Source organism: Pygoscelis adeliae, unplaced genomic scaffold (genome assembly GCF_000699105.1).
Source record: "Pygoscelis adeliae isolate BGI_AS28 unplaced genomic scaffold, ASM69910v1 Scaffold38, whole genome shotgun sequence".
Taxonomy (NCBI): Eukaryota; Metazoa; Chordata; class Aves; order Sphenisciformes; family Spheniscidae; genus Pygoscelis; species Pygoscelis adeliae.
This window is the reverse complement of record NW_008825614.1, coordinates 6,306,578-6,330,413: the sequence shown is the minus strand read 5'-3', so window position 1 is coordinate 6,330,413 and position 23,836 is coordinate 6,306,578. Positions and strand designations below refer to the sequence as shown.

General features: G+C 37.8%; 2 protein-coding genes across 2 annotated transcripts in view; one reads left to right on the top strand and one right to left on the bottom strand.

Annotated features, from left to right (window-relative positions):
• PIK3C2G (phosphatidylinositol-4-phosphate 3-kinase, catalytic subunit type 2 gamma) overlaps window positions 1–8,829 on the top strand; it is a 215,084-nt gene extending 206,255 nt beyond the window's left edge. Inside the window, exons 31-32 of the mRNA XM_009332846.1 lie at window positions 2,837–2,962; window positions 8,677–8,829. Of these exons, the coding sequence (XP_009331121.1) occupies window positions 2,837–2,962; window positions 8,677–8,829 (279 nt within the window). The remainder of the gene's footprint in view (window positions 1–2,836; window positions 2,963–8,676) is intronic.
• Window positions 8,830–11,728: 2,899 nt separating this feature from the next.
• Window positions 11,729–23,836, bottom strand: part of PLCZ1 (phospholipase C, zeta 1) — a 56,088-nt gene continuing 43,980 nt past the window's right edge. The window contains exons 10-13 of the mRNA XM_009332845.1: window positions 19,824–19,996; window positions 16,624–16,756; window positions 15,048–15,197; window positions 11,729–11,857 (exon numbers count right to left, since the gene is read on the bottom strand). Coding sequence (XP_009331120.1) covers window positions 11,775–11,857; window positions 15,048–15,197; window positions 16,624–16,756; window positions 19,824–19,996 — 539 coding nt within the window. The 3' untranslated portion in view covers window positions 11,729–11,774. The remainder of the gene's footprint in view (window positions 11,858–15,047; window positions 15,198–16,623; window positions 16,757–19,823; window positions 19,997–23,836) is intronic.

The following is a 23,836-nucleotide window of genomic DNA, read 5'->3' as shown; positions in this document are numbered from 1 at the left end:
GGGGGGGCGCGGCAAAAAAACCAACACCCAACAACCAGAACTAAGATCTCTAGTTGGAATTCAGGTGGCTGCAGTTTAAATTACCTCTAACAGTCTGGCTGCTGATTGCTACTATTCATGAAAAGTGGCTTTGTTTTAGTTCTGAAAGATCCCAGAGCAGCTGCTCTGCCCTGAGTTTTCTTCTCTGAATCGCTAAAATATTCTCTTCTTTGATTTTCTCTCTTGACCCTCTCCTCCCACTCACCTCTTTCAACATGTATTTAGCTACATTCAAAGGGTTAGCGAGGAAGTAGTTTTCTGCCCGTGTTTCATATGGCCACAGCACTACTGCAAAGTGCCTTCCTTAGCTTTTGGGAGGAGTCGGCTGATAGAGGAAGGTTAGTTGGCTGAAGGCTAGATAATGTGCCAGCGTTGCTAGCAGGGTACAAGGAGCAATTGAAAGGCATAGTGACAATTTATCTGACTTTTTTTCGATTCATCGCATGTGCTTGTGGATACCCCAGTCCTGTTAAACAATCACACGGCAATCAGCTTGGATTCTTTCCCTGGCAGGTGACTGTCAGACTGAGCCTGTTTCAAATGCAAGCGACGCTGCCATGATCTGTGCCTTTGCTGTCCTGAGGTGTGCAGTGGGGCACAGCACTTGTGGCTACACCCTGTCCTTCCTCGGCAGCTCGAAGGGGAGCAGAGCTGCACAGATGTAGCCGTCACCTCTGCTACCTTTGTAGCCCATTACCTACCACCTGGGCTCCTCAGCCCTTTGCAGCTGCTGCTGACCTCAACTTTTAAAATTAGCTCTGACGTGGTCCCTGGTTAGGCAATACACTGCTGGGATGATTTATAAAGCCTGACATTTTACAGGACTCTCCCTGTACGGTATTTCCATGCTTGAGATAGTGAAGACCATTGTGTTGGGCCTCAGCAGTTGAGCTGATAAGGCCTTCTTCAAGAATGACCCCTCTTTTTTTTTTTTTAACCATATTCCCTTTGTCTGAAACAACTAAAAGCTGTTGACCTTCAAGTTACAGTGATGCTTATCTATTCCTTGAGAGGGAAGAGCTTGATTACAGTTAGGATCCTGGTTGCTTGGACTGGTATTTAAGGCTACATTTCTTTCTCCTTCCTGATTTATAAGAGATTGTTAATTTTATTGTTGTTTGTAATCCTTGACTGAAGTTTTAGTATAGTCCTAGATCAATAGAGATGGGCTTTCAAATGGACAGTGTAAATCATAAATCCTGCATTAACAATATGGTACTCTGTCCTAGGAAAATACCTGTTAGTTTCACAGCCATTTAATGGCATTCTTATTTTGGCCGTTGAATCCCATCTATTTAAATCCCATGTATATTTTAAATCAGATGTACTTTGGGGAGCTTAGCAATAGTAACATTAAACGTTGACATAGTGCTGACAGTATGTAATGATTTGAGTATTGCATCCTTCAATACTGTATAGTGTTAACAATAACAATAATAAGCTTTGCAGTTGACCACATCATTTGCCTTGAAGGATCGTTTCAGATAACAAAAAACCAGAGCTTTGTTGTGCAAGAACTGGTTGCTTACACACACAAGCACTGTTTTTCTTCCCACTAGAGAAGTTATTTATTGCTAGGACACCAGCAGTTTCTCTTATCACAAGGATAGGTTGTTGATAATGCCTGTAGAAAGCCCCATATTTCTAGACACATACTGTGAATAATCAAAATCTGAGAAACGACTTTATTCTGAGCTAGGTAAAATTACAATGGGAAATATAAATGCAGCTGCCTGTGTAATGCTCTGGGTTCATTGGTTTCAAACATTTTAAGATCTCTTCTTTTTGCCTGCATTTTCATTTGCATCCTGTCACTGGATTGCCTATAAACTGTCAGGTGAGCTTGAAAATGCTGATAATACAATTAAAATTACTGATATTTTGATATGCCCCATTTTGTGCTTTCTGATTGTATACTGTGTTACCAACACAAAGGTTTCTGCTTAATTATAAGCTAAGCACTAATACAGCACATACGCTGGCAAGATACCTGTTCCAGAGTTTTTCATGATTATGTTTCTTGTGTGTTCTTTTAAAGCCTCTCATACTACCAATGCGTTTTCTGAGTAACTGTAATGTTGCTTTAGGAGTAACCTTACAGCTGTTCAGAAGTAATCAAAAAACTTTCCACCCACCAGCATTAGCTTATGACTGAGCCTGATTAACAGGTTGGCTCTGACCTCGAGTAGCTACCATAAGATGGACTATCTGGAATATCATTGAGTAATCTGAACTGGAAAATTAAGGAGCGTTTGCAGTTGTGTGGTGGGAGAGATCCGAAAGTGTTACTGTAAGAATCCTGTTCTGCCCATATTGCTGCAGGAAACGGTCCTGGCTCCTCTATAGTGATACGCTTTATGAAACACCCTTAGAAACAATCAGTTCTCCCCAGCATCAGCACTGCTACTTAGGGGTTAAAATCAATAGGAGCTTACTGGCTAGAATCCAGTTTCTACGCATTGCTCTGGAAAATGGAAGGACTAGACTTTGTATCAGATTAAGCTGAGTTAAAGTAGCTTGAGGCTTAAGGGTTTTTCCATCAGAATGTAAAATATTAAAGATAGGCAATTTTACCTTGTTCTTGCATTATTTAATTTATATTTTCCTGATTCAATATTAAGCTGAATTCAAAGAATTCCTGTTGTTTACTGCACTAGCACTCCAATTTAGCCAAGAGAATACTGAGAATGTAGCATGTTTCTGTGTCTGCTTAAAGTCCGGATTTCATTTGGTACTTTTTATTTGTTTTCGTTGCTAGAACATGGGCATTCGTATTTATGACCGTTTTGTTTTCCAGCACCTCCCAGATGGCTCTGCCCCAAGTGCACAGGCTGAATTTTATCTTCTGCCAGATCCCTATGAGGTCAGTCGAAGGAAAACAAGAACAGCTCCAAAAAGCTCTGACCCTACTTACAATGAAATTGTGAGTAACATTCACTTTCTTCCACCATTTCTTACTTGTTTCATTTTCTTTGCCCACTCTTGAAATAAAATAACAATATAGCATTTAGAGCTGTTACCATGAGTACAATCAAAAAGAAGGAATGTATCATAAGCTGAACAACAAATGGGGACAATCTTCTGCTTTGCATCTCTCAGAAGTGAAACAGTCTCTTTATGTCTCTCTCCCCAGGAAAGCAGTTGGATTATTCACACTGCTCTGTCTTATACCATAACCACAGTTACATGTTAGCCAAATGAGACCAAGCATCATTGCACCAAAACCTAGGCTGTTTTGAATGCAGATTTGTACAACAACATGAAAAGTACTAATTGAACGATGCTGTTATTCACATTCACATTTGAAAATAAACAACCAAATTGGTTGTCACTGTCCTAAATGATAACACCATAATAAATAGCCCAGTTCTTTTTATGTCAAAATGCTAGCAGTTCACAGCCATATATAATTATTTCACATACCACTGAAGTGCTCGCACCTCTGGGGTGAAAAGAAACATTTGTATGGAGAAACATTTACGACAGAATGGGAAGTGGCATAAACTATATTCTTTTGTAAGGGCAGGTGAGATTCAAACAGTAGGTGGGATTGGAGATTATAATTATTACATATAACAAATCTCTTAAAGATCTCAAAGCAATTTACAAATTCACTTTGAGCAGGCTTTAAAGTAGAAGGCATGGAAAATATTACCACTCCACCCTGTTTCATAGATAAGATATGATAAAGCTTAAGTTAGTCAGCTGAGACTAAGAGTCATTATCTTCTAGTTTCCCAGTCCTGGAGTTTCAATATTATTCTTTTCCCACATCTATTTGATTACAAAAGTTACCTACTTAGACTGATGACTTCCAGCGCTTCTGTAAGTAGGCTCCTCGAGTAGTATTGCTGCTAACAGCTGAGACATTTCCCTCCCTATGGTTCTGCAGTGGAATAACAGGGAACTGGGCTTTATTTTTTTGTACGTTCCTTCCTTTTTTTGGCAATCAAAGAGACAGTGGAATGAGTCTAATTGACCTGTCTAAAGAAATTCCTTTATATTTGAAGGATATTTCAAACAAAAAAATATAATATGATTATATAATAACATTCATTGTAAAATATCCAAAATGGACTACAGACAAGAACCAGCCAGCAACAATGGAAGACAATTATCTTTCTAATCATTATTAGATCAAGTTGAATGCAAGAAAATCCAAAATTCTGTCTGCAGTCAGACAGTAGTCGCTGGGAGGAGATTTAATTGTGGTTAAGGAGCATTCCACTGCTGTTAAGAGAAATTCCATGAAAACTTTAATATCCTTTACTCAAAACTTACAGCCTTCTTCACAGATGCTCAATCTTTTTCACCAGGAACTGCTAATCGCAGTGGGGACATATGGTTCCATTGAACTTGGACATTTCAGACCCGATGCTTGTGCTGTTAGCAGCTCTGTTCTTCCATATGTGATATCATTCTGTATGCATTTTCTATCCAAGGCTGGTAGACTGAGGCAGAAGCCGCCTCAGGGAAGAAAAACTACTAAAAATATAAGTCAGCAGTCTTTTAAGTTAGTTACTGTCCAAAACACTGTATACAGAAATATACTAGCCTTTTTTATGAGTTCGTAAGTTTTATTAAAGCCAAATGGCTGGAAGGAAGCTGTATATTAATTTCTCTCCGTGTTCAAGACTGAGAAAATTCTGAAACGTGCTCCTCTTGGGTATTTTTGGTTTTAGTTTTATACTCTTACTGCTTATGACTGCCTACAGCAAATTATCAGCCCTGCAAAAGTGCATTTTATTTTTGATTTTTACTCGTGTGTGAGAGTAAAGATGTGAAAGTCCAGGAGGGCTGACAATAGAATGAACTATGCCAAATGTTTTGGAGTTGCTTTTAAAAGCACTCCTTTTTTCTCTTATTCCTTTATTTGGATTTTGGAGTTTGTTGCATTCACACTGGTATAACATTGCATTAAAAAATGATGGTTGAGAAGAAGAGGAGAAATAACACAGAGAAATGGAATACAACGTAAAGAGAAAAAGAATAACATACTTGCTTATAGACCGCTGTGAGGAATAAATAAGACTTACTTGGGAGGTTCCAGAGTAGTTTAGTGAAAACTAAGAAGGTAAAAAAATTGAAAATAAATCTGAATTATTTAAGTTTAAACTCTTGCCAAGAAAAGTTGCAATGACCAGAACCAAGTGCAGTGGGGTCCTGCTCATATGTGTAGCATTGGCCCTTCAAGGTCTCAGTTGTCCTCAGTTTGTCTCTTGAGTGCCTGCATGTATGCGCACCCACGAAATGAGCAACCCTCCAAGACAAAGCAGAGCGTGCATTTCCATAATGAAGCCAGAACGAGAGGCAACTCTCTCCATCCTGCCCTTGGGGTGCGGCCAAATGTGAGCAAATATACCTGGGCCATATCAGTCTGTTAGTGTTATTGCAGTTGCCCTCGGAGCAGAGGGGACGCTGGCCTGCAACAACCAGAATAGGGCAAGCAAGCCTGATGGAGGGGGAGGAGGGGAGCTGCACCAGGAGCCACAGCCACTCCCTCCAGCACCGTGCGTTGAAGCTAATTTGGACAATTAAGAGCAAATCTAGGAACTGTGCCATGGCTACCTAAGGAGAAGCAACTGTCCCACATTTGCGATTAAAATGTCATTAGACTCCTGTAGGTCAACAGAGCTTCTCTTTTTGGAGCCAGGAATTCCAGCCCTAACTGTCCCACTGATTTGCTGCATGGCCACGTATAAGTCACCTCCATTTGATCTAGCTGTATAAATGGGAGGCAAATGTTCTTACTACATAATCATTTCAGGATTTAACTGTTCTGATTATGAGTTTGTTTTATCCACATACTAATTCAGCTATCTCCAGACCTGTCTTCTGTCCCTACATCCTGACGATATATACCTTGCTCCAGCTGAATTTGCAACACCATTTTAGAAACAGTTTATTGGGATCATTTGAAAACCACCCACCCTGCACTCTTAAGGTCTGTCATTGCTCAAAGCTTAAAGCCTCTTTTTGTCCAAAGATTGAAAGTTGTTCCTTCCCCCAGTTCACGCCTGTTGTGATCCACCGTACTGAAGATTTCTTAGCTCTTACAGCTTACATGTACACTTCTTAGTGATTTAAAGCAACAGCTGAAGATGATATCTTTAATATGTTGGCAAAGAAACAAGGCACATTAGTATCACTTCAGTAATCAAATAATAGATTTATGCTAAATTATATTATCGCTTACTGTACCTGTCCTTGCTTTTTGGGTTTTCTTCATCATTTCGCTTTGATTTTGGTGGGGAGATGCCATTGGAGGACAGAGAAGCTGGAATTTTAATTCACACACATACTTGGTGACATAGCCACAGTAAACATGAAAACCAAAAAGCACCAGGCACAACTTTCATGACAGCTGTTCCAAACTATGATTTCCAAAGGTTTCTAACTGGAAAAGGAAATGTTGCTCCCCGGTAAGACCTTTCTAGTAAAAGCCAGTTAAAAAGAGTGAGGGGAACAGTTTTTCTTTCCCCCACAACCTGTGGCAGCGGCGTTCATCCCCACAAGACCGACTATCCCCCTACACCAGAGAGCTTGATGTCCTGTCTGTTGGTGCTTGCTGCCAGAGTAGCCTGATGTCGTGTCTGTTTGGTGCTCGCTGCAACAACCCCTGCAGCTTGCAGTGCAGACAAAATCACTCTGTGGTCCCACAGGGGCAGTCGAGGCCAGCTAGGGTGTCTGGGACAACCAACAATTTTGTGCCTCCTGGGTCCACCCATGAAGTTCAGAACCACCTTTCTGTTGCCACTCAGCGTGAGGAACATTGCTGGGGCTGAGCCTTTATAAACGCTATCCCTTCCGTCTCCCATGGCTATTTCTGCTTCTTAAAATTGGAGGTACAGAGAGGACTCAGCAGTCCAGCCCACAGAGATCCAAGCTAGAAGGGGCTCGGTCTGACTTTTCTTCTCCTCGGCAGTGCCGTATGTATAGACTGCATTCAGGTTGCACAGTAAATCCAAGCGGGTTGCATGGCAAACTCCTTTTAGGCGGTTTCACTTGCCCATTCTCCTGAAGTGACAGTATGTCACTGCGTTTGCTTTTTAAACTGCACAGAGAGATTAAAATTTAAAGCATTTCCCATTGCGACTAAAATAGCGAAAACATTTCCAGCCATACAAATTTTAGATTAAATGCACTTCTCTTAACAAAGCTTACCTTTCAGGCCTGAAACTAGCTGAGAGCATTCTTTCACATTTTATCAACCCACATGCAGTTCACTCAGCAGTTTTTGATTAATGCAGAGACCGAAACATAGGAATCTGTTCTGAATGCGGCTCATTCTTGTTAGCCTGTCACTCCGGATTGTTTTTTTAAAGTTCAGAAAATACACCATTAACATTTCATAATCAACCTCAGTGTGTTCTCATAGTATTAAGGTAATTTCAAGGATATTTTAAAAACTATAGGCCTTAGTAGTTTTCTAAAGGGATGCTAAGCAAGCTGTCTCATTGAATTTGAGAAGTATTAACAGCACTTCTTGAGTAACAGAACCATCCAAATTTAGTAAGTTCCACTTGCCAAATTGGGTCCAATCTCAGAGATGATCCGCATCTACAACTTCTACTGAGTTGGCTGAGCTTTCTGTCAGGTTTAATATTTGATGATTCCATTAAAAAATGCAAGTATTTTTATAATGAGCACATTTGGATACAGTTAGCATCCAGAATCATGCATAAAGTTGTTTGTATTGAAATAGTAAAATTTACACAGACAATTTTCAAAGGAAAATTATTCTCTCTTTTATGATGTGGGTTTATTGGATCCAGAACAGTTACGAGATTTTATGGAAGCCTTGGTTAGAAGAAAATTTGGTTTTGCTTTGGCTTGATCTTTTTTAATTCTGGTCTGTAGCACAAGATTTAATCACAAGGACAGTACAGAAAAAATTCCGAGGTACTGTGCATTGATGTGACACACCTTTATGCGACATAGCAATGCAACATAAAGTTGCTGTAAGGCACTACTAAGCAACATGTAACAAACACAATATACATAGGTTAAAAAAAATTGACATCAAAACCGTTTTCCTGATTTTTTCTGATTTTTGCAGAAGAGCAATACCATTTATCAAAGCATCTGCTATGGAAACATATTTAAAAATTAAAATAATCTACACTTTTACAGAATTACCTATCGTATGTTTTCATGCTCCTATCCATGATGAGTACCCTCCAGCTGAATCTCTCCTCCAGGAAACCAACTATATTATTCCCTGGTGAACTTCATGGAGGATCTGGTCTTTCTTCACATTTGAGTTCAAAACTCTGCTTAGGTTAGAGTTTCAATTTTCACCAGGAAAATTACGTATACCTATTTTTTTCTCAAGCATTGCGCACCATAGGTTTCAAATTTATTTACAAATGCTTGGTAATCAGATTTCACAAGCCTAAGCTGGCAGAATCTCTTTTATATAAACTACATAAGGTCAAATATATTTCTGAGGTAAATTCACTAAGTTGAGTGAATTTGGCTCACGGTTAGTAGTTTATAATTCTGGAGTGCAGTTTAATGCAATTATTACAAAGTTGTAATCATCATCTTGAATGCTGTACTGAAGTAAGTGTTTTGCCTGTCAAATAGTTTCACATATTCATATGTTTTTTTCTTGTTTCACTGTATATTATTTCAGGTTGTGTACGACGAAGTCACAGAGCTCAAAGGCCGTATACTGAAGCTTGTTGTGAAAAGCAAAGGAACATTTGTGGGAGCTGTTAACATTCAACTGAGCAGTGTCCAGTTAAATGAAGAAAAGTGGTATCCACTGGGAAACAGTGTAATTTAAATGTTGTCTGAGATAATGCAATTATTTATCCACTAATGTTTCTTTATCCCATTTCCCACGGTACATTTTGTCTCAGTTGCCCTTGAGAATATGCAGGCATCTGCTGATCACATACCTTAACGTTTCTAATCATAAGGCTATTGTCTTAAAATTGCTACCATCTTCCTGCAACTGATTCCTGTCAGTGTGAGTTTAAGAAATCAGATGCTAAGAACTTGTAGCAGCATGCAGGAAGTTCTTATGAAAGCAACAAAGATTTTTGTTTTGTTCATATTAAATAGTACCGTAAAAATACCAAATTCTGTACACATCGAAGTGTGGGGCCTAATTCTTTGCCCATTAATTCCACTGACTGTGTTGAAACAATGCTGATAATGGTGTAATTTATTAGCATCTGCTATGACCCCACTGCATATGATGATTTCACCAGAGAACCACGGGATGGTTCCCTGGGTGGCAATACATTTCAGATGTCTAGCAAATTTAATGTTAAATCTTATACAATCAATACGTGGTTTTTTTTTTTTTTAAAAGAACATAAAAGCTTTGCACTTTACACATTTTGTGCAGTATATGTTGGTGCGCTTTTAACTTTTGATATAATGTAACATTCAATCCAGGATATTAATTTGTCAATAAGATATGTCATTGTTTCTTTTATTCTGACATCCAAGAAGCAGATATAACTGGTCATTTGTGAGAAGAAAGGAGGAGGGAGAAGCTAATATTCACGAATAAATAAAACATACCGAATGTGATCTTTCAGCATGATATTTATTTAAGATCATGCTATAAGAAATCTTTGTTCACTAGTCTTACTGCATTGCATTCTTATGCTGCATAAGGGAATCAAGTCAATACATGCATTGACCTCAGGGCTATAAAATGTGTACATACGTATTAAACAATGAATGCAAGTGGTTCTTTTGTGTTCACTGAGGCTAATTATGGGCTCTGTTCTTCAAAGCATTTTTGCCTAAATTGAGGAAGCATTTAAGCACATCTTTAAACTTTAGCATGCGAGCAGCCATAATGAACTGTCCGTTATTGCCAGCCTCTCACACACACATAGCTGACCATGTATATATACCTTTCCGGGGCCAAGGGCACATTTTTGAGGCACAGGAGACATGTTGATTTGTGATCTGTTCTGCTGTAAAATTTTAAGTTACCATATACTGAGTAGGTCTGACATTTGTCCTACCAAGTGGAAAAGTGGTCAACAGAGGGATAATAGTGCCAGAAGCTGAAGATAATTACCGCGTTCTCCCAAAGGACACTCACAAATCAGTCTTCAGAAGGTAATGTTGTATAAAGTTCCTGAAGTGGGACTAGGAGTGTTATTTAGGAAAGTAAATAAGCTGGAGTTTTTCTCAGCATCAAACAAATTGACTATGTCACTTGGTCAGTTTTTATCTGAGAATAGATACACCAGATTGCCTGGGGAAATTAAACTCCTCCTCAGTAAGGGGAGGTGGGGGGAACTCTGCTTGAATATTAATATTATTAGTATTCTTCAGAGCTGAAAAAAGCTATAAAATATTTACCACATGAAGGGGATATTGGCTAGCATACAGTTATGATCACTACAAAGATCAGTAAGTCTAACATTTTGTACTATGGGCTCTCCTGGGTAAAGAATCAAGTGACTTGTCACTCAAGCACAGAAAACACATTGAGGCCAGCTTACAATGTTATCAAATTACCTGACCTTACAGTTCAATATTGATTTTAGATTCTTCTTACTCTACTGTCTTGGTTTCCTTATTATAACTATAATGCAATTTTCTAATCGTGTTATTTCCTGTGACATTTTCTAATCATTGTTTACCGCATGCCCTGATTTTCCATCTTAGAGCAACATTAGATAAAATAGTATTAAAATGGCATTAAATAAAAAGAGCATTAAAATATAATATTATCAGAACTGTCTGCAAACATAAGCAATACTGTTTGGTATTAAAGAAAAAAAACTATCAATATAACATCCTCTTTAAAAAAAAAAGAAGCCATGTTTGAGTAACAAATCTGCAGTTAACTGGGTAGATGTAGTCTTGTGGCAGCTCAACAATATTTCAGTTTTGTAGATGGGAAAACTGTGCCTTATGGGCAAGATCTACACTGATAGCTATGTCAGGCAAGAAGTGGTCCTCAGAGATCTTGAATCACACAACCAACCCTTGCCTTTTCTAAAATTCTTCTAGTCCACCCCAAAGCAATGTGCTTCCTGTTTCCTGCGTTCGCAGTAAGATGTATCCAGAGCTCCCTGCTGCTATGATGAACGTAGCCCTTTACAAATCAGTCCGTGAATTATTTGTCTTTCTTTAGCAGCAGGAGGTTCAAGACTAAGCTAAGAAAAGATACCGATATTAGCATCTGAGTTTTTATCATTTTAAGAGCTGGTTTGTTTTTTTTTTTCTCAAAACTATTTTTCCAGGTAGCAAAATTACAGTGGACATTAAAGAGACATAGCCCAATCAGAAGCTGCTGTTATTATAAATTTAAAGGGTACATTGTATGTGTAATTTTTCCTGTTCCCTTGGAAAGATACAACGGTAAGAAATTTTGTTCAATACAAATAAAAATGTCAATGTAACATGCTCATAATTTTGCAGTCTCATATCATAAATATTAGACTATTATTCTCACTCAGTAATTAATCATAATTTTGAAGTTAGCTGCAAATGAAATTATTAACTGAATTTAAAAAATGTCCAAAAAAGTTCAGTCTTTATGAATTAGTTCTAAATAATGGTAGGGCCAACGTCAGTAGCCATTACTTATTCAGGATACCATTTACTCACACAGGACGTCCCGTTAGCTTAATAAAATCATTGAGAACGTGCCACTCTGGAAATCAGACCACTGAGTTGTTGCAAGCCTAGTAATGTTGCTTTATTGAGCAGGGTGTGATCCTCCAGAACAACTGCTACTGCAGAGCGTCATTAATAGTACCAGACATGAACAAACAGTGATGCAGGTTTGAGATTGCCGCCATCTTTGGACAACAGGGGAACGTTACGGTAACCTGTAAATAAAGCGACAATTTATTAGTGTATTAATGACAAACGAAAAGATTATGATGGAGGGTTTTTATGATCTACTATGCAAATAAGGCATAATTGATGATTGTCTAAATAACTCTTTAAAATAAACTGAAATGATACAGAACCCAAATCCCATTGTTACTGGTTTTGTCTTCTACGAATACAGTATTTCAATTCTGGTATTTTTGGACACAGAGTGAAAAACTCCAGTGTCTTTCAGGATGTGGTGTTTTTTCAAACTGAAGACTTTTAGCCCAGTGATATTTAAACATGGGGGAAACATACATTTTAACATCCAAAGATGTTATGTGCTGCACGCATTGTTCTGATAGCAAATCAAATAACTTGTGAATCAACAGTGATAGTGCCATAGAGAAGAACGGTGTTGCAGCAGTAATGCACTGTCCAGCTGAGGCAGAAAAAAAGTGTAGCGTAAGATCTTCTACCATCACATCTTAAGTCTGTTAAGGATTTCTTTTTACATATGAGTGATTCCCAGTATCAGAGATAAGGCATGCCTCAGAAACTACATCTTCATCTGGTTGTTGAAGCATTTGGAGAAGCTATAGTTCTCAACTTCAAACTTAATTAACTTACCTGCTCAAAAAACAAAACAATCCCCTCTCCAAAACCCCAAACCTGTATTGCTTTGTATGACTGTAAATGTCCATTATTTCACAAGAATAAACTATGTCACTTTTGATTAAAAAAAAAAAGAAGTTCTGTGTTTTATCTATGTATATATAACTGCAGTTATTTAAGTAAGCATCTGTTATGGATAAATATCTATGTTCAGAACTGCAGTTTTCAAAATCCTTCTTTAGGTGTGTCTGGATGCGTGTGTAGTCTCTGGGACCCTAATTTATTTGTGTTTGGATTTTCTTAATTCTTTTATACGACATGAAAGTTCACCTGGCATCTAAGGTTCAGCTTCTGGGCAGCAGATATTAAAGCTGAGTCCAGGCAGTATGCATTTGAGATCAACTTTTAGAGCATGTACACAGTATGTGGAAGGCTTGGTTTATTTCCTATCCATAGATACACATCAAGGACTAAGACTCTTTTCTAAAGGCTGCGTTCTAGCCCCTACCTACAGAATAGTCTACAAAGTGTCCTGAGAGAAGTAAAACTTCTTTTTTATTGAAATTGTTCCAATTTGTATGAAATAATTAACTATTCATTAATCCAGTGATAATAGCAGTAATAATTGAATCCCTGTCCTGTATTAGCATTCTACACGGCAGACTCATTGGGACAGGGACTGTAACCCAGGACCCTCCTCCTCTTGCCTTTAACCACCCAGCTAGAGAATTATTCTCACCTTCAGCCTCTCTGAGTATACCTACTTAATCAAATACTGCCACAGGTGGACAGCGAGCATTCTTCCCCAGTGTAATCTACAGCTGAGTTGGGAAGCTGCTGCTGGGGAAAGGAAGGCAGTGATGATATACATTTGAATCCTTTCACGAGAAAATGCAGGGGAGGGTGGCAATGGCACAACTTTGTCCCACTGCCTGTCAAAAAAAAAAAAAAAAAAAAAAAAAGATGTAAGCACTGCTCAGCTTTTGGAAGCAACTTGCCCTCAGGGGACATCTCAGGGATATGAATCCTAGGGAAGGAGGGACAGTCCTGTAGTGCAGATTAAAACAATTGGAGCTGTGAAGAGTAAGATTTAAATCCTAACTCACTCTTTAGCATGGTTTACACAGTTCTTGCCTAAGAACTCTAGACTGTTGTGACTCCCTCTGTAAGACATACTATTTCCCCCTTTCACTATTTAGGGAGCTTAGGTACCTAAAGAAAAACCATGGTTCCAGACCTCAAATCCAGAAGTCTCAATGTTAAGCATTGCAATGAATTTTGAAATTATCTGTCAGTTCATCTCTTAGAAGAATTTTATTTATGCCTCTGGGCATCTTGATAGCATCTTACTTTTTTTTTAACACTGTGTTAAGTGGGGGTTGGGGCAATTTGTTTGGCAGTATTTATAGGTTTTGTACCTACACTCATTTCCTAGCTCTTTGAATTACTCCACTCAAAATCCTTCCTGTAGAGTCTGCATGCTCTTACTTTTCCAAAATATGAATCCCCCACTTGTGACCAAAATGAATCATACAGACACATTAGAGACACACTGAAAAATTATTAAAAAAAAAAAAAGCCTAAATTGATGATTTTACAAGCATATTTAAGCTTTAATGTCTGCTATTTAAATTTGTCTCAGGCATCGTGATTTGGCAGGGGTTTTTTTTCTTTATCCTGAAGTATACAAATAAAAGGAAAGTAAAAGGTAATCAGTGTAAAAAATTATGTTGGAGAAAAGCAAGTGTGCTTTAAGAGGAATGTCTTTGTTCTTGTGTAACTTCTCAGCCTCAACTTAGAATCACAAACAGCTTTATGACTTCAGAACCTGGAAAGAAAAAGCTGTTAAAAATCCTGTTAAGCTTAATAAAAAAGGCACAGTGCCCATTGCCAGCTCCAACGTTTTGCCTTCACATCTTCATTCACTAATAAAAGTTGGTTGTTTGTTTTGTCAGAAATAGCTTTGGAAATTCAATATAGTAAACAGCCATTTTACATAAGCCTTTCTCCTTGGCCTACTGACTTCTGTGTCTGCTCTTTATGTGCAGCCTATTAATCATGTAAGATTCCAGAAGCTATACTGGTGCAATAAAAGAAATACTGCCAAGAAAAATACCATAAATATTTTGCTTAATTTATATTCTTCATTCTCCACTCTAAAAAGTTGCAGATAGGTTACCTGAGGTTTTTTGGGTTTTGTTTTGATTTGGCTTGTATTGGATTTTGAGCCTGACTGAGCAGAAAGTGCACAAATCTGTTGCCGGTTAGTAGTTCTGACTAATCTCTTTTCCTGTTTCCTATTATAATGAGTTAAAATACCATCTGAGCAGTTTTTATCGAGAATAGAATACTGCAGTAGAAAAAATTAACTGTCATTAATATTCTTTTGATTTCTGCACCGTGGATTTGCATTCAGAGACTACAACAACTTAAAAAACCAACGAGTGCAATTTTTACCTATAGTTATACAATTCTCTTCTAGGAAATAAACATAATGCTGTACTCTATCAATACTACAGTAATGATAAAAGCCTGGAATGTTGTAGATTTTTTTTGAGCTGTTATAGGTGGCTCACATAAAAATATTACCTTTACTCAGGCTCAGCAGCGGTAAAGTGTATTGACCAAGGAATTCATTTGTAACCAGAGATATCTCATCCTCCACACAGAAGCGTATCAATGCCAGTTCTGGAACTTGGACAGTAAAAGAGAAAGTTTCATCCCATCTAGGGCTTAAAGCTAATGAAAAGAGAAAATGCACAGTATCAAAATACCATTTCATTTATTCTACTTAATATCAGAATTATCGTATCTGTTATCACTAGTCGGAACTGGTAAAGATTCATTCTTTTTCCCTAGATTTCTGTGCCCTTTTAAATAAATGATGAGACTCCCACTGACTGCAGTGATGTATAGGTCACATCTTTTGGATAGATTATGGAGTTAAAACTGTAAGAAGGAAGCTCTCAGAATGAAGCAGACAGAGAGCTTGGGACTTGCCTACAGTATGCAGGCCAGCACCTTCTAAGGTTTTGTCATGTATTAGCCATATAATACTGTAAATCAAAAGCCTAAGAAAGTTGGTGTCGTCTCTTAGAAGAGAGCAAAATGGGATAGCGATAGGCAGGTTAAGAACCTCTGCTCAACTTAAATTTTCCTATAGCCATACCAGGTTCATGTTTTTGCCAAAGTTTCTCCTTTTACACTGTTGGAAATGAGGCAGGAGCTAAATAAATTAAAGTAGTAAAGCTATCACTTGACTAAAAATCCAAAAAGAGGATGTGGAACAGGAGCAGGGGGTGCTTTGTCTTAAGCAATGTTCACACAGAGAGAAAAGAATTCAGGGGCAGATTTAAAACAGCAGCCATCTACAAAAAGGAAAAATATAAGACAGGGGCACAGAAGAAGGGAGATCACAGAGAACCTTTGGTCTGAGACATCAAGAAGATCTATGTGATAAAGGTAAGGGAGTGCTTGAAGACAACTACGAAGAGTACACGCTTCACCTGTCAAACAATTAAGGGGCTAGTCGTACTAGAAACTTCATATGAGCTAAGTGATGAAGTCACAGAAATTTCTTCAGAAAAAATGCCTCTAAATTTACCTATTAGTGTACTGGTTTTGGCTGGGATGGGGTTAATTTTCTTCGTATCAACCCATATGGTGCTATGTTTTGGATTGGCAATGGCTAAACCTCTGCCTGCCGATGGGAAGTGGTGAATGAAATCTTTATTTTGCTTTGTTTGCACACACAGCTTTTGCATTACCTGTTAAACTGTCTTTATCTCAGCCCAAGAGTTTTCTCACTTTTGCCCTTCCGACTCTCTCCCCCATCCCACCGGGGGAGACTGAGCAAGCGGCTGTGTGGGGCTGAGCTGCTGTCCAGGGTGAGCCCACGACAGTGAGTAAAAACAATGCATTCCATCTTCCTTCTGGAGAGTGCTACTAACTAAGAGAGTTTGTGCTTCCTTAACCTACTAGTCTACAAAAATGGCATGTAGCATGAACTTCTGCTACAGATTTTGTGCCAGAAGATCCTAGTCTAGAGAGAAGTAATTGCAGTCTCTGTAAGTACACAACAGCTTCTTGGGATGGAAAAATGGTAATTCCTCATAAAATATTATTGTGCTTTGTTCACAGTCAAGAGAGTAAGACTGATGCTCACCATTGCTTTTTATAACACTAGATTTTTTTTTTGCTTGGTCTTCTGGCACACCATAAATTTCTATCTGCACTAAAGGGTCAGCTTTGTTAGTCTTCGACAGGTTACTGGGTGGCAACTGATGACCACTGATGACCTGGAAAATTAAAGTTGTAATGTATTGAAATAACTGTAAGAATGAACTTTACATAGTAACCATATCGTAGCCATAGTAGCAAAACCTGTTCCATAAGAAACTGCTATAAGAAGCATACACCAGCCATAAACTGTTGTAAAAATACATATTAAACACAATGAAATTAAGAATATGGTGCTTCCCATTTAATTTAATTCTTGGCTAATTTCATAGAATCATAGAATAGTTTGGGTTGGAAGGGACCTTTAAAGGTCATCCAGTCCACCCCCCACCCCCACCCCCAATGAGCAGGAACACCTTCAACTAGATCAGGTTGCTCAGAGCCCCGTCCAACCTGACCTTGAAGGTTTCCAGGGATGGGGCATCTACCACCTCTCTGAGCAACCTGTGCCAGTGTTTCACCACCAACGTCATAAAAAAGAAAAAAAATCTGATATCATGCTTTAAATAATAATTTTCAGATTTAAGTTTTTTTATTCAATAACTAGCCATAAAAATTATATTTGGTTACCGTGCAAAATAATAATGTTGGAGGAATCAGTCTCATGATTTTTGCATTTTCTCAGATCAAGCTCATGAATTCCTATTAAAGCTGTGTCTAGCGGACAAGCGCTAACACCCACGGTGACATCAGCATTGTGTTACAGTGTGTGTAGCAGAGTGCCTCACCTGTGTTCCTTCTCTTTCACAGTAACACATAAAACCTCTGCATTTAGTAGGCTCCCTGATGTTTTTCTCCTTAATTTAGTTAGGTACCTGGAAATTTTGCCTCAGACTGCCCTGTAATCTGGCACCCAGCCTAAGAAAGGATCTATGAAAGTCACAACTTTGTCTGCTTTCTATCTATATTTCAGGACACCTAGGAGAGAATAACCATCTGTACAGTAATACACTTTTTAGAAATCAATGTATGAAATGTATCGAGAGATGTACAAGCCTGCAATCCTGGGTGAAAGATATGACTTATGATCCAGATCTCGGGACTAAACATCAAAAGATCCTTATTCCCCTGTCAACCACCAAAAAAATCAAACCCCACAAATGCCACCTTTTGCTTAGGTATTTTCTGTAACACCTTGCTCCAAGAAAAGTTCTAGCCTGAAACACTGAAGAACAGTGGCTTAGCAGACTCTGATGCTGTCCCCTTTCTTCCTAGAAAATAGCTTCTATCTTCACTAGAAACCTTTGCAAGATGCAAGCACTGATGGACTGCTCACTTAGAACCAGGGGAGATTCTTTGACGTGCCCTGAATATCATGACGAAAATTCAGCCACACTGGCCAAGGCCTGTTTCCCACTCTTACCCCATTGCTAGACCCAGTTTAAGTCTCCCACAGGGTGGGAAAAGAGCTAGTTGTTTTCAGCACACCATGACCCAAACCCATAAATCCAATCAATGGATTTTGAGACCCAAGGTGAAGCAGACATACAGAGAGAGTAGTAAATAACATGGTAGGCTCAGAAGTTTCCGTATGAAATACCTTGAACATTTATATTTCTGTTTCAAAGGCTATATGCTTCTTGTTGTTGGGAATTGTGGCACATCAGGTTAAGAAGGGTATTGAATTCAGTGAAATAGGGCCCTGTGTGATTTTTGTGTTCACTTATGTTCCTCTCTTCAGTCAGTCAGTCAGTCAGTCTGAGAGATTTGACCCCTAGAGGTTTTGTATCTTTGCCCTCTGTTAAGTAATTTCTCCATTCATCAAGTTAGTAACCCCTTTAGCAGAAACTGTTTTTCCTTTGACTCCTGCTCCTGACTCTTTCTGTCTTCCACGACCATTTCCTGTTTTTGGCTGCTGACTCTATGAATGGGGCTCTCTGTGCCCTACAGTCCCTCAGCTGGTGGGATGCCGTTGCTTCTTTGTACCCTGCACTACCCAACCTGTCGTCTCAGTCTATGTCCTCAGTCTAAAAAGCTGCCTTTCTCTTTTTCCAACTTCTTCCAAACTCAGACATTTCCTTCCTGTTGTCAATGATTTTGTCTGTGTCCTGCATTGCAACTGAGGATTTTCTCTTGTCTTAATTAACTCCAGCTTTATACAAATAAAGGATAAAACAACCGATGTATATGCATGGGTGCTTGAAATCATCCAGTAATGTCTGTTCATAATTGGTATGCTCACTGTTAGGATGCTAAAATGTTCTTGATTAAGTGCATGCACTATATAAGTATTTTATAATTGTTATTAGCTAATGTTTTATCTCCACTATTTATTTCTCTGAAAGAAACAAAATAGCAATTATACACTAGTTTTATGCTAATTAAATAGCATTTATGCAAGTAGTGTACTGTGTAATCAGAAATAGCACTTTTTCTTTGGGAAAAGGTAGTTTTCTAACCAATGAACAATTATAGAACATCTGCTTGACCTCAAAAGAAGGGTTTTTCTAAACCATTATTTTTAAATGACATGTATTTCTAATATTTTTAAGGAGTAAATCAGATTTTAATTTGGGAGAAGTAGAAATAACTCAAGGGCTTATTGTGTCATCCTCCCTTTTACACTTATTTATATCATTTTAGGATGATAAATAGTCTTTTATGTACACATAGGAAGATAATGAAACTTAAAAGAAGCATCAAGCTTCTTATCATATCTTTAAACATTTCCATGTCAGTTAGCATTATAATAGTACATGTGGTATTACTAATACTTAAAGAAAATAACACCAAAAGTGCACATTCGATTTCTGAGTTTTCAGAGTTCAGTCCCCACAACCGTAACTGACAAGTCCCTTTGTCAGTTACACGTGTGACATAGTGCAAGTTATATTTATATTTCTGTACACAACACTGTGAAAAATCATGTATTTTTACAAACTCTTACAACTTCTGAACACCTACATATTTTTAGCAAACATAAGTGAACTACAGATGGGAAACCATCCAAGCAGCAGTGGATAATATATGAGAGTTTTAACATGTTGTTAAAAAACAATATTAAACTTCCCAACAACCAGGAATGGGGATAAAATGAGAAACCAATAATAGATAACAAATAGGTCCGAACTACATAACGTTTGTTTTCACATTTTATGGAACAAACCAACAATTAACTAAGCTTACCCTTATTGACAGACACATTGGTTTACCGTATCTTCCCACATTGTGCGGGGTAAATGTTGAATTGTGATTTCTCAAGAATTCTGGTTTCAGAATATAGCCACAACCACCATTGTCTAGGAATTTTCCATTTTGCAATTCCATTTGTACTCCCGGTGTCTGGAAGTTTAAGGCCACTATAAAATTAAATAAATATTGATTTTAGTGAATTAGAGTTGATATCATTTTATAAAACAACTCTCTGACAATAATAGTAAAAACAAAAGCAAATGAGATTTAAATAAGTATATCTCTCAACTCATATGTAAGATCCTGTTACTTCTCTTAAGTTTAGCTGTATTCAGTAATGAATGATTCATGTGCAAAAGAAGTGCACTATTTAGAACTACACCACATTTTAAGAATTACCCTATAGATCTTCTTTACACTGCAGTGTGTTGTGTGTTTTGCCTTTTCTTTCTAAATTAGACCTTGGCGCATATGAAATGGGAGACCTTTTTTTCTCCATAAGGGCTAAATTCACATACTAGTTTCTCTGCAGCAGCAAGACTCTGCACCTTGAACCTGCTTACAAAGTTCTGGTGCAGAAGGCTAAAACATAGGATTGTAACTAACCTTCGTTATGGTGCAGAATTTGTCACAAAAGCACATCACCCAGAAGATTAAGAACCTTTAGTGTAGAGTTAGAATATTCAGTGCAAATACCTATAAGTTTATAGAAGTAAAAGCAATTTTAAAAGTGTTCTTAAATTTATGTGAGTAAACACTCTTCAAGCTTAATCCTGCAGTATTGGTGTTTATTGTTAGTATACACCTGACAGATTTTCCTTTCCTTGGCAGCTCAAAACATTTTTGGTTTGCTGCAGCAGCAATAATAAAACAACATACTTCTCATCAACAGGATATTGTAATTCATGAGATAAAGCCAACATTGAAATAGACCTGATAATGAAATTTTCCCCTATTCTGGTACGTTGGAGCTTCCTGTCACATTCAAAATAGAAAATGCACAAGTCAAATCAGCGAAGTGATAACACGACATGTGTTAAATAGAAAATGATAAAAAGTCATTTACTTGATGGCTTGGTAGGAAAAAAATGAAGACTTTAAGCAGTACACAAATGACTCCTCATAATAATTCAGGAAGAGGACCTTATTACATGTTCCTATGAGATAGTATAAGTGTATTGAATGAACACTTGGCAGAATTCGGAAATCCTTCCCTCATGTTGAAAATGCAAGAAATTTGGATCTGTTTCACTGCAAAAATTATTTGTTTCTTCACTACTTTGATGATCCTTTTAAAAAATGCTGTAGTAAATGACACAAATAAGAACAGATCTGTAGAGTGAAGCAGCTGGTACTACGGACCTAATGTTTGCACTACACATGTTTTTGGTGGGGTTACTTCAGAGGAGCTCTAGCCTGGTCCCATGACCTCAGTATCAATTAATGGCTGGAATACATCAAGTGCTCCCAGAGTACATCCTCTATTTCACCTGAAAGGAATTCCATCCCCCAGGATTGCTCTGCAACATGAACCAACATGCAGTAAGTAGGAACAATTGGGAACCTCGCCCAAAAAAACCCCAAAAGAACAAATAAAAGCAAAACCAACAACAACAAAACACAACATGCACTCCTGCTTTGAACTAAACACTAATGTAGATGCAGGCATAGATTTTGTGCCAATATGCAAAGGAACTGTAAGCTTATTTTACCTTTGACAACAGAAATTAAACATCAAAATGCTCATATTGCCCATTGCACTCCATTGCCTTTTTTAAAGGCGGTAAGTATTCTCTTGGTATAGTTTTGGCAGCGGTTCACAATTTGTTTTTTATGACTCAACACATCATCCAGAAACAGACCCAAATGTGCTATGTGACCCTTGCTGTATCTTAATACATTGATTCAAGCAGTGCAATGAACGCTACAGAGCTGCAACCCTGAGGCCCCTGGAAGCCTAGGTCCTGACATGATCTACAGCTAACCCAAGATCTCTCAGTCCATAGGTAATTCCTAGGCCATACTTTCAGAATATGTGGTTTAAAAAGTTTAACTGAAATTAGGCAAATCAAACAGTCATAGCTTCAAATAGCAGCTTCCACATGATGAAGCAAATTACATGATTGCACATAATGAGACTGTTGCTAAATTTGCCAAGCTTCATAGGCTACTAGGCAGGAAAATCTGATTTAACAACAGAAACAAGCAAAGGAGAATACTTCACATTTTATCATATTAGGAAAATTACTTTTGCAACACCAGTGAAAGGCAATGTTATTATGGGTTGGTATCTTCAAACATCAACACTATATTCTTACTTAATTTAATTTTACCTTAGAATAAGTTAAAACTACACTGAACAGTAGTTTTAATTTACCTACTGATTTCCTGGTATTGCAAGTTGTAACCCAATTAAGGTAAGTGAATGTGAAATTTTGTATTATATTCTCTGAGATGCATACCTCTGCTACAACTGTTTGCAAGGTTCATAGCTGCTTGGGGCCTCCTAGGACAATGCTTTATGGTGTACTGTTGATGCACAGTTGGTTTTTTTTAATCATATGCAGTTATAACCCTTACACTTGATAAATGGCAAAGTTCATAAATTAAAACCTATGTTTTCCATTGTTTAGCAGTGTGGTCTTAGCAACATCTTTCTGCAAGGAAGACTGAATTTCTACCCAGTGTTTCATCTTAGTTTTGCTGAATTCAAGAACAGAACTGTCAATAACATGCTTTGTACTGTTGTTTTATAAAACAGTAGAAATTTAACGCATGTACAAAGAGAGCTTTAAACTGCTGGTTTCTTTTGGAAAGAAGCCCAAATATGCTTACTATGAAACCATCCGAACAGTACATAATCTTAATGTATGGTTTTCATGGGTATGTACAGGCACCTGAAGTTTAGCACTGTGTGAGTTAAACTTTCTCCTCAGTGCCTCCATTAAGCACCAAAAGCCTTTTAATATTGGCATCAAAATCAAAACAGCAGAGCAAAACATGGGCTTGGAGGACAAGCTGAGCAAAGGAATTCCTCAGTGGGATTCCTGCATCTGAAACAGATCCAAGTCTTCCTGGAACCGTGAGATCAAATCTCCTTCAGATCAGAGTATTTAATACTCAAGCCTTCTTGCAAAGTACCAAAGCTGCCATGGCTGTCCCTGTTGGCCCCGGATGTAAATAATTTCATATAGCAAATGCAAGTTAGGAAATAGCCTAGCTTGAAAAAGATGAGTCATAATGCACAGAGGAATACAAAGGGTATATTTCATCCCAAACCTCTGTATCACAAGCAGTTAACTGAAGTCAGTCCCACACCTAATTACAGAACTAACCACAATCTAAGTAATCAAATACAGCACCTTCCATAAGCGCTACCATTCAAGACATAATTGATTTTTAGACTGAAAGCAAAAGCTTTTGAAAAACAAAGTGAGTACTGGGGTTCTTAGATTTCTAAGTGACTATGATTTGAAGGCAGTTGAGGAAACCTGCATGTCTTTTGTCTGTGATGCTGTCTCCCAATTAATATTCCTATCGGGACTTTTCCATTGTAATTTTTTATTTTTTATTCTTTGCTTCCTGGTTCTATTAGCTATATTATGACCCTAAGGTTTAATATATTTTCTCCAATTAAAAGGGAAGATTTTAAAATGGATAAGCACACATTTGTCACCAATTTTCCTTGAAATGAGTTACTTAATTGCATTTTATGCCATTTAAAATCCATATCAAAATGTCTGAATTTTATGCAATCTCCAAAAATATCATATGCAAAAAGCACTCAGTGCGTATGTTCCTATCTCCATGATTTACTTCACTCATTTGAGTCTAAAGAGATACAATAGATCACACTTCCAAACCTTTGATCAGTCTTGTTGGCATCCTCTCAGCTCTTTCCAATTGTCTATGTTCTTAAAATGGGCTGCTCACAATGAATGCAGCACATCTTCTGTGCCTTAGATATCCAAAATTTGAACTGAATTCCACACAGACTGGGAAATACT